Source organism: Plectropomus leopardus, chromosome 4 (assembly GCF_008729295.1).
Source record: "Plectropomus leopardus isolate mb chromosome 4, YSFRI_Pleo_2.0, whole genome shotgun sequence".
Taxonomy (NCBI): Eukaryota; Metazoa; Chordata; class Actinopteri; order Perciformes; family Serranidae; genus Plectropomus; species Plectropomus leopardus.
Window position 1 is genome coordinate 18347121 of NC_056466.1, and position 11462 is coordinate 18358582.

General features: G+C 38.5%; 1 protein-coding gene across 4 annotated transcripts in view; it reads left to right on the top strand.

Moving 5' to 3' along the window:
* trim2a (tripartite motif containing 2a) overlaps positions 1-10736 on the top strand; it is a 34338-nt gene extending 23602 nt beyond the window's left edge. For 3 of the 4 annotated variants that reach the window (XM_042485031.1, XM_042485028.1, XM_042485030.1), the window contains exons 4-12: positions 886-1037; positions 1221-1401; positions 3796-4519; positions 5836-5939; positions 6183-6350; positions 7150-7330; positions 7766-7836; positions 8109-8249; positions 9172-10736. In XM_042485031.1, coding sequence (XP_042340965.1) covers positions 886-1037; positions 1221-1401; positions 3796-4519; positions 5836-5939; positions 6183-6350; positions 7150-7330; positions 7766-7836; positions 8109-8249; positions 9172-9324 — 1875 coding nt within the window. In that variant the 3' untranslated portion in view covers positions 9325-10736. The remainder of the gene's footprint in view (positions 1-885; positions 1038-1220; positions 1402-3795; positions 4520-5835; positions 5940-6182; positions 6351-7149; positions 7331-7765; positions 7837-8108; positions 8250-9171) is intronic. The other variant, XM_042485032.1, reaches the window with a different exon arrangement.
* Positions 10737-11462: the final 726 nt, after the last annotated feature.

An 11462-nucleotide genomic window follows, 5' to 3' on the forward strand; every position in this document is an offset into this window, starting at 1 on the left:
TCACAGTTTTGGATCTAATATAATTTCTAATGAAACAATCTAAATATAAAATTAAGAACATACATTTATAGGAGCCCTGGAAGCAAAGTGGGTAGAGCGCATACATTAATGACTGAGTTCTTACTTGCAGAAACCAAGTTTGAGTCTGGCCCGGGCTCTTTGTGGCATGCCATCCCCTTTGCTTTTCCTACGGCTAATAAAGAAATGCCAAAATTCATCTTAAAAAGACAGCAGAAAATGCCCTCAAAATTATTTTTAAAAGTGAAGCAGAAAATTTTGAAAATATCATCTTAAAAAAACACTGTTCATCTAGCTAGCAGCTTTGTGAGGCTATACATAGGCACAGTGGTGCTTTGAGCTTAATGATAGCATCATCATGCAAAAGCAGGTTTAATTTTTATTATGTTCACCATTTTAGTTTAGTGCTAATATCTCCTGAAAAAGACACAGTGCAGCTGAGGCTGATGGGAACGTCATCCACTTTGCAGGTATTTACATAGGTATACATACAGTATTGGACAGATTAAAAATTTGACCTGAAGATGGTGCTACCGGAGGGGTTAAGTGCTCACCAAAGTTATTAAAATTCATCTTGTGGTGAACATGAATATGTGTCCTGAGACATTTCTCTGTAAACCAAAAATGTCAACCAGCTGGTGGCGCCAGAGGAAAAGTCAGGAATCATCAAAGTCAGCAGTCTTCATCCTCTGGTGAACATGAATGTCTGTACAGCATTTTACTGTGATCCATTCAGTTATTTTAGACAGGATCAAAATGACGGACCGACCTCCACTGCCATCAGCCACTCTGCAAATATGGATAAAGAAAACAGTATACCAAGCCTCAACCCCATATTTAAGTCTAAGTACTTTTCCCGTCCCTTAGGTCATGGAGTTTTACTGTCCGCCTTGTGAGACGGCCATGTGTCAGGAGTGTACCAGTGGAGAACACGGAGAACACCCAACTGTGCCTCTGAAAGACGTAGTGGAACAACACAAGGCCTCATTACAGGACCAGCTAGATGCTGTCAAGAAGAGGTAAAACATTATGTAGACTTCACACTGCACTACACACATTGTGCATTTTACTCCCAAACAACAAACATGTTGGCGCAAATGACGTTGACACTATCCTACTTTGTGTGCTCTCCATCATATGACTGTTGACTCATTATATGAAAAATGTCCTCCTCATTCCTCTGTTCCCTCTGGCGTTCGCAGGTTGCCAGAGATCGACTCAGCACTGCAGACGCTGTCAGAGATCCTTCAGCAGCTGACCAATCAGAAGAGCTCCATCGAAGATGACATTCACACTACCTTTGATGAGTTGCAGAAGACTCTGAATGTCCGCAAGAGCGTTTTGCTGATGGAGCTGGAGGTCAACTACGGCCTCAAGCAGAAGGTGAGGTAAACAAGAAAGTACTCAGCTGACACAAGCAGAGTGTAGCTTTAGTGTTATGTTTTGACTCTTGGTTCAGACTTTGGTCACTATAATGATAAGTGTTTGAGTGTGTTTTTATCAGCGTGAAGCACCTCGTTTGGCTTGCATTAACTGGAAGCTCTGATAAAGAGTTTTTGGAGTATATAACAATAAAAAAATAATAAAGAAAGCAGCCATACAATGAAAACTGACCTAATTATGATGTGTTTTTGGGAAGCCTTTAACCTGTTTTAGGGTACTCATAAGGCTGTTTTTGCTGCTGTGTGTCAGGGGCTCAGCTGGTCTGATAGGTGATTAACGGGCAGAAAGCAGGGGGGGCCGTGTGGAGCTGGTGCACCACTGAAATCCAGACAACCAATCAGCTAGTCTAGTTAGGAGTCTGCCGCCCCCTCAGGGAGCTCCATCACATGGGCTGCTAATGATTCACAATTCACCGGGTGGCGTGCAGTCCAAACACCAGAGCCCTGGGGAAAGTCAGATATGTGACTGTCAGCTGTGTGGCTGCTGGTGGTTACAGTAGATGGAGCCAGTGTGCAGTGCTGTGTGTACACTTTGGGTGTGTCATGTGCAGCGAGGGAGCACCATACAGCTCTGCTCTTCATGCTGTAAACATTTTATCGTCTTCCTCTGAAGCTTGGTCTTTATTCTCACAGTATGCATGGACAGTGCGCCAATCTTTAGAGCTTCAGAGTTAGTAAAATAGTAGAGCGTGTTCGGATGAAACATTTGACTTCGGTCTGAGATAAATGGCTTCATGGCATCTTATGCTGGAGAAGAAGAGGAGTGTGACGGTCAGATGTGGGTGAGTCTGTCTTGTTGTTTCATTGAGGGCATAGTGATGTCAGAGTGATGAGGAGGAACAGTAAAAATGTGCTTAAAGTGCATTACCAACAAATAACAACAATGCAAATAAAGCATGCTCAGAGATTTTATGATCTAAAAGTGATTTGTTAGTTTAAATTCAGTTTAAATGTAACAGTTTCTCATAGTATAAAACACACCCTTAAAACGCATGCATGACACATGATGACTCAAAGATCCAGTGCGTAGTATTTAGGGGGATACATTGGAGGATATGGGATGTAATGTTCAAATCAACTATGTTTGAGCTGTGAATGAGCTTCTTTATATCTACATACGGAGCAGGTCTTCTACAGAGTTCGACATGTTGTTTCTACAGTAGGGCCAAATGAAACACTGGCTCTAGATAGGGCCATTTGTGTCTTCACGTTTCCAGTTTTTGCATTTTCTTGTCGTGTAGTTCTCCCACACACTTGTCACATAAGAGAAGTTACCATTGGTTTGTATTCTGAGATCTCACCACCAGATGCCACTAAATCTTACAAACTGGGCCTTAAATGCATGAATTACTGCAATTTGTGTCACAAATTCCTATTGTTCAGTGTTAAGAGAATAGCAATCGACTATGAGTCGTATATCCTGGACCCTCAACAGAGGCTCCGTGACCCCCAACAGATCCGCAGAATTACTTCAGTGTTTGATCATAAAATTTCAGCTTAAATTTCTATTAAAATGTAAATAGTGTGAATCCAACATATTGATAGCAAAGCTAAATTGGCCTATTCATTAAAGCTTTTTTAATTTACTGTACACAACATTATGATAAGCTTTTGTTACATAATAATAAATCCTTATGCAATCATGTGAGCAAGGTAATCACTGTGAAGCACCTTTTTTTCACATACTGGCCAATCAGCTGTATTATTAAGTATTTAGTATGCTTCCAATGTTGTGATCCAAAATGCATAATGTATAACTTATCAAGCAAGACACTCTGACACATCGTCCATCTCAGAAAGCTTGAGGAAAGTACGGACAGTGAAGCTAATATGCCTTGTCATGCTGTAACTGCTGCTGACTTTATAGCTACAGGAAACCCAAAAATGTTCAGAGAATTATCTCAAGCTCAGTTCGTTGTATACAATTTACGTAATAGGGGGTCCCTGCTCAGTCTCTCTTTTAAACAAAAAAGGGCCACTTTGTATATGATTCATACTAAACCACTAAGAGCAACAGTGATTTCTGAAAGATTTCTGCAAATCAACACAGAATGGTGTGATAATCTGTTTTCATGGCATATCTCAAAATTTAAAGTTTCTATTTTCAGAATCACAAGAAGATATACCAGAATGAGCTAACATCCCAACTCTTAAATGGTAGCAGTTATACTTTATTTGTATGCAGTTGTTGGTCTCTTAAGGTAATTCTGTTTCCACTTATCCTCTGTAGTGAGTTAGTCAGTTTTTAGATGTGCTCTCATTTTGTCCATGTGGTGGGACAGTCTCTCTTACCACAGGCTAACTCTGCTGCCCCCTGGTGTGTGTCTGTGTGTAGGTGCTCCAAGCACAGCTGGACAGCCTCCTGCAGGGCCAGGAGGGCATCAACAGCAGCTGTAACTTCACCGAGCAGGCTCTGAGCCACGGCACCGAGGCCGAGGTGCTGCTGGTGAAGAAGCAGATGAGCGAGCGTCTCATCGAGCTGGCCAGCCAGGAGCTTCCTCTGCAGCCCGGAGAGAACGACCAGTTGGACTTCCTCGTGGAGACAGACGGACTCAAGAAGTCCATCCATAACCTGGGCACTATTTTAACGACTAACGCTGTGGCCTCTGAGACTGTGGCCACAGGTGAGGGGTTACGGCACTGTGTGGTGGGTGTCCCCACCTCCATCACCATTACTACTAAGGACAAAGATGGAGAGCTGTGTAAGATGGGAAATGCAGTCATCACTGCTGAAATGTCCTCACCTGATGGAAGCAGAGGTGAAGGGGAGATACTGGACAACAAGAATGGCACTTATGAGTACCTGTTCTCAGCTCCTAAGGAGGGGACTTTTAATTTATCACTGCGTTTATATGACCATCACATCAAAGGAAGCCCCTTTAAAATAAAGGCCACCAAATCCATAGATGTGTCACCAACTTCAGATGGCATCAAGAAGAGGCTGAAGTCTCCGGGCAGCGGTCACATCAAGCAGAAGGCCATCAAGAGGCCGGCCAGTATGTACAGCACCGGGAGGAGGAAAGAGAACCCCATCGAGGACGACCTCATCTTCAGGATCGGTAAGAAAGCTGCTGGCAGAAGAAATGTGCACTCATTTATTATGTGTGTATTTAAAATATTCAAAACCATCAAACATTTTTGCCTAACTTAGCAATGTTGTGTTAACCATATTAGTCCCAAAGTGCAAGTCAAAATATGAAGTCTATTTTTTTTAACAATTGATCTTTTAGGTCATTAGTCAAGGACAGATGCCAAACATTTTCTGATTCTAGTTTAATATTTAAGGATTAGCTGCCTTTCTCAGTTTTATATCACCGTAAATTGAATATCTTTGAGTTTTAGGCTGTTGGTCGGGAAAAGTTAAAAACAATCTCTCCACCATTTTCTGCTGTTTTGTGGACTTTACAAATCATTTGTAAAAATAATCCAAAGATCATTCAGTGATAGAAATCAAATTTTCTTGCAATGTTGCAGCAATAAATGCTTTGTGCAAATTTGATATTAACAGACAAGATATGCCAGATTCAGTTTATTGATTCAGTTTATTATAATCACACGGTACAAGTATTCACACAACTAAAAAATGCTAGTGTAATTTAATAAATTTAGTAATATGTCGTTGATTTGGAGTTTTTACCTTTTTACATACCATAGCATTGTGTAAGCAAAATTACATTTTGAATAAAAGCTTGACTGGATGTTCAAAACCAACAAGTCAAGTCAGCAGTCTGATGAATAAATGAATATCTCAGTAGCTTTATTTTCATGTCCGTCATTTACATTACTGATAGAATATCCACATGCACATTTTTAAAACTTTTATTTTTAGTGTCAAGGAGAAATGCAACAATTTAAATTAATACAGGCATACACTCTCACCTCAATGCTGATATAAACAAATAGAATGAAATTTATGATTATACATCAATTCATGTCATTTAACACATTTGATTACACAGTCTTTGTTGTATACTCAGTTCTGACCAATTATGGCTTTCTACAGTCTGTTATTTCTGAGGAGCAGAGCATTGCAATGGACATGCTTTTGATTTTAGATGCACATCAGAAGCAATAAAATCATATTTAAATAAATATTTTGTGCCAAATAATTGATTTATTTAGTAAGTAGTTGTGTAATTATTACAATAATGTATAGCAAACTCACGAATTGATACCCTCAGGATGCAGCGTTCAAGACCTGCATCACCTTGTCAGGGTTCATTTTGTATTAGTGACATGCTCCCTGTACATAACATACATACATACAAGTATATGTATTTCTGATTCAGTTCATGAATATATTATAGTCTGTAATCCAAACAAAGTATGAGACTTATTTACCACAATTCTGCTGATATATTTCATCTTTTTTTAGGCACAAAAGGAAGAAACAAAGGGGAGTTCACTAACCTGCAGGGAGTGGCCGCCTCCGCTATGGGAAAGGTGCTGATAGCAGACAGCAACAACCAGTGTGTCCAGGTAAACATGACATTGTGTGCTCAAGATGCTGCTGAAGTCACAGCAGAGCACTAATACTTCTCATTGTTCATTTACTTTGAACAGTGCTGCCTGTGCACTTTATCACTTCCATCAAAATATTACATTGTATGTCTGTGAAGAGCCTTGTGAGTTAAAAACACTCAGCACCAATTAGATGCGTTTAAAATCTATATTTTATATATATATATTTCTAACATCTCAGACATTTTTTGTCTGATGCAGATTTTCTCCAATGACGGCCAGTTCAAAAGTCGTTTCGGCGTGCGAGGCAGGACTCCGGGTCAGCTGCAGCGGCCGACTGGAGTGGCCATTCACCCAAATGGTGACATCATCATTGCAGACTATGACAACAAATGGGTCAGCATCTTTTCAAGTGAAGGCAAGTTCAAGGTAGGTCTGGATTTAATGTTTTATCCTTTGTTTAATATTGTCAGTGGGACTAATTGTCATAATATGTGATATACAATTAGAATAACAAAATAACTCTTGATCTGTGCACCCCTCACAACCATTTTTTTTTACCAAAGGGATAACAATAATAGTGGGAATATAATAACAAAGGTGCTGCCAAAAATACTGTTGCTGAATATTGTCTCTTCAACACCATCTGTACCTTTTGTAAAGATGAACTCCTCTGAATAAGACTTTTTCACTCATGTAAATGCATCGCTGTACATGCCTCGCCTTGATTACATCCGTGAGTCATCTTCCATTTTCACAGCTCATTCGCCCATTTCTGGAGGATTAAGAGATGCACACATGCGGATTTCCACTTTCCTCTCCTGCCTATTTCAGAGATGTTAATGCTCATTTACAAAAGGAAGTGCAGACTGTTATTATGAACACTTCTGGCCTTGTGCTTTGGGTAGCTGGTCAGCCTATGGTTTATACACTGAATGCAGCCATTCTCTCAACCACTGTCACAAAACAGTTTGCCACCCTGTTTATGTCTGCTTATCTGTAGTGTGTGTGGGATGTTTAGTTTTGAAGACTGTTAACTAAGTCACATGTAAAACTGTTTTTAAAGGGGCTGACAATCCTGTGACCAAAATGTAAGACTAATGCAACAAACTGGGGATAATTTACATTTGTTCTGCCCGTCTTTATTAATGCAGATGTTTGTCCAATTTTCCAAACATGAAGAATGTGATTTAAAACTTCAGAAATGTAAAATCTTTGACTCCCCCAGAACAAGATTGGCTCGGGGAAGCTGATGGGCCCTAAAGGTGTGTCGGTGGACAGGAACGGTCATATCATCGTGGTTGACAATAAGGCCTGCTGCGTCTTCATCTTTCAGCTCAACGGCAAGCTTGTCACCAAGTTCGGTAACCGTGGCAACGGCGACAGGCAGTTTGCAGGTACACTCAATGGTAATATGTGCACTGCCCCTCCTGCAATCTTTCTCCAACCAGCTCACACCTGCATGTGGAATGCAGATGAATGCCGAAACCAGGAACCATAAAGATCCCATTGTCCTTTCACTTCTAAGTTGTTGTTTTTTTTTTTTTAATAAATAGAAAAGACAGAAACTAGATCATTTTCCACTGATGTTGATTAAAAACATGACAGACTTAAATGGTCATTACATAGACTATTAACTCAACTGTCCCTAAAAACATCATGTAGACCAATGAGTTTGACAAGTCTAGATTTGTCATGTAATTCATTTGGCTAAATATTAATTTGCATGTCCTCTAAAGAAACATCCATGATGAGTCATGAGGTTGTTTTCCAAACTGATCTACCACTGTTTGATTTTGACAAACAGCACATATCTGACACTGTGTTGTCTGGTTTTTCTTAAGGGCCTCATTTTGCTGCTGTCAACAACAACAATGAAATCATTGTGACAGATTTTCACAACCACTCAGTCAAGGTAGGTGCAATACCAGAGCAGTGAAAGTGTGTGACTGTTAAAAAGTATATACAGTAGATCTTGGACAACATTTTTCTCTGTTCTCTTATAATATCTTAGTAGTTTTCCCCCTTTAAGTGTCTAATAATCAAATTTAAAATTTCTTTCTAACAGAACTTTTCTTGAATTGATCTATTACTTTGTGAATTTATATCATTGTGTTGGCATCATATTATCTAGTAATTTTAGATTATTGTCTCCATGCTTTTACCCCCTTGAAAACCAAATTGTAGGTGTTCAACACAGAAGGAGAATTCTTACTGAAGTTTGGTTCTAATGGTGAGGGCAACGGCCAGTTCAACGCCCCAACAGGAGTGGCAGTGGATGTTAATGGAAACATCATAGTAGCGGACTGGGGCAACAGCAGAATACAGGTCAGTACAGAAAGCTTACCTTAACAAATCAATGAGCAGGTAATTGCAAGATTTCAGTATATATCTTTATGGCTAACTTCTACACCTTGCAGACTTAATGTCATTCAAATTTAATTTGAATTTAAATATTTCTTAAATGCCATGTCACCTATGGACCATATATAAATGACATACCTTATTTGTATGTCAGTATGCACAAAAATGCCTGGGACCTAGGGCTGCGCAACAAGAAAATCAGATATCACAATATTTTTTGACCAAATACATAGGTATTAATGTCATGAAGATATTGTGCGGTTGACTATTTGTGATTTCACAAAATATTTACACAATGAGATTTTTGATAAATAATTGTCAGTAATGTGGTTATAATGGCTTAATGGGTAAAAGCAAATAATAGAACAGCAAGAACTGTCATGTAAGTTTAGACCAGGAAAATAAAACATTTATGATATCCAAAGATATCTAAGACAATATCTAGTCTCATATCAAAATATTGATATAATAAAGATATATCTACTTGGGAATGTTTAAATGTAAATGTTACTGTCACGGTGCATCAGTAATATTTACAGTATCTGATTTTTGCCTGAAGAGAAAAAGCTGAGTACACATTGGTCTCTAAACTCTACATACAACACATAGATCCTCTCTTCTTCAGTTCACATACTTCTTTAAAATTTGAAAAAAAAAATCCCCATTTCAAACGATCACTGTAGTCAGACTAACTTATGAAATTATTCTCACCCTTTATAAAATCAACCAGATCAAAAATTGTGTTTTCATATAAAAAGGAGAGTTAACAAAAAGAATAACAAACTGAGACTCATTTTGCATTTTCCCTTGATTACACATTGGACAAATATTTTTCTTCCAAAGCAGTGTACCTACAGTACTGTTCATATTCATATTTTTCTCTCAGGTGTTTGATGGCAGCGGTTCATTCCTGTCCTACATCAACACATCAGCAGACCCGCTGTACGGCCCGCAGGGACTGGCTCTCACCTCTGACGGACATGTTGTGGTTGCAGATTCTGGCAACCATTGCTTCAAAGTATACCGCTACCTGCAGTAGCCCTTCTCTCTCAGCACACAAAACTGTATAGTGTATATATACACACACACACACACACACACACACACACACAGACAGACACATGAACTCATTAGTGTGGAGCGATTAGCAGATTTGCACTCATCCACTCAACTATTCATCTTCGAGTCATGCCGTCGTTGTGCCATCTGGCTGTGACGTCCTGTTTGACCTCAGACGCTGAAGAAACAGCAGAGGGAATTATCTGTCTGTTTTGGTTTAAATGAAGTGAGAGGATGTATGATATTTTGGTTGGTTCTTCGAGGATTCATTCACATTCACATTCCATTTTAATGACACCAATTTAAATCTTTAGTATTGTATATATGTTAGATATTTGATTTGCTGTGATATGGCAAGAAAACTGGAAAAATTAAGCTATTGCACTTGTTTCTAAAAATAGTGGTTGGACACTGAGTCAAGTTAGATTTAAATTAAAGACATAACGTAGTCACCTGAAAACTAATGGGAAATCTATTTATAGCTCCAGTGACTGCAGCTTCCTGTTAAAAGTTCTTAAGAGTCCTCACTGTTGACTCACTTTTGCCTGTTCACTATAAAAGAAAAGTATCCCACCTACTGTAGGTTGCAGGGTATTTTAGAGCATGATTAGGCATTTCTGTGCATGTTTTTACTAATAAACACCAGACAAGCTGACACTTAACAAAATCACTAAAATAAACTTTAATTGAAAGCACTGTATACTAATATGTCAGTGTGAAAACAACTAGTCAGTGTAATTTGTCATCACTTTGAATCGACACACATGGTTATTAAAGTTTGCTGATAACTTCTGCTTAATTGGTTTACAAGAAAACAGTATGTTAGTGTGTGCAAGACAAGTGTGATTGTGTGTATGTTGTGTTCAGTTCAGCTAAAAAACAAAAGCCACTTGATATGTCGTCTTATAAATCTGCTGTTATTATGTGCAAACATCTTAGACTTTATTGCAGAATTTGAGTAAACAGAAAAACATTGTGAAAAATAACTCAGACACAGTGAAAAGGTTGATTCATCATGCTTCAATGCAGATTTAGTCATATGCAGAGCTGTGATCACCTTCACTCCTTGCCATGTGCTCTTATGTCGTTCAAAAAATCTGTAGAGCTACTAATTGGTAGTATTTTAGAATAAACTATTTGTCTACTCTCCATAAAAGATGCAATATATAGTTCAACAGTTGAGGTGTGTGATGTAAAAAAAAAAAAAAGCACTGTGCTCCAATTAGAAAGCCTTAGTCAAAATTAATTTGTCCTCAAGCACACAGTTTTCAGAACTTGTTATCCTGAATTAGGTCATCGATTTTCTACACAATCCTTATAAATTATTTGTTTCCATTGTCTTGTTTATATTTGTAATGCCAAATGGAATTAAAGTGCCCATAGGAAAGAAAATTGCGTTTGTATATGATTTTGTGGTGCACTTATGTTGTAAGCCTAAGTTTTTTTTTTATTCTTGTCATGCATGCTGGTTAGTTAGTACAAATGGTTTATTTTTTGCAAAATTTAATATCAGATTTAGAATAAAGTGATGAAATGTCATTATTTTAAGTTAGGATTTTGTAATGTTTTTATCTGATGGAAGCATTTGTCCAACAAAACGTGCTCAAGGACTGATAGAAATGTGAAAATTCAAAGATAATTTCTGATTATGTGGTTTCTGGCTGTCAGGAATGACACATTTTCTCTAAAAAAATGGTGGTAAAACAAATACAAAATACAGCTATTTAAATTTGTATGACCCTCGTAGCCCCCCCCCCCAAAAAAACAACCCTTCCCAGTCCCTTCCTTATGATTAAAACTGTTTTTGACACTCCTGCCCACCTTGCACCACTCCCTCCCCTCATACATAGCGAAAAGTCCCCAACAAAACTGCACAGTCTGCATGGCACAAGGTACACTGTGACTCAAGTCGTTTTTATTTTGTTGTGTTTCAGAGCAGATATACAGAAATGAATGCCTTTGAAAATAAGAGCCTTTTATTGTACATCTCCGTTCCTATTTGAACAGTGTATTTCATAAAGCAGCAGAGGGCGTCAGAAAATCATCAGCTGAAGTTAATCAACATCGCTCCTCCCTGTTACAGCATGATGCCTTCCAGTGCAGTCGGAAATTATCAAG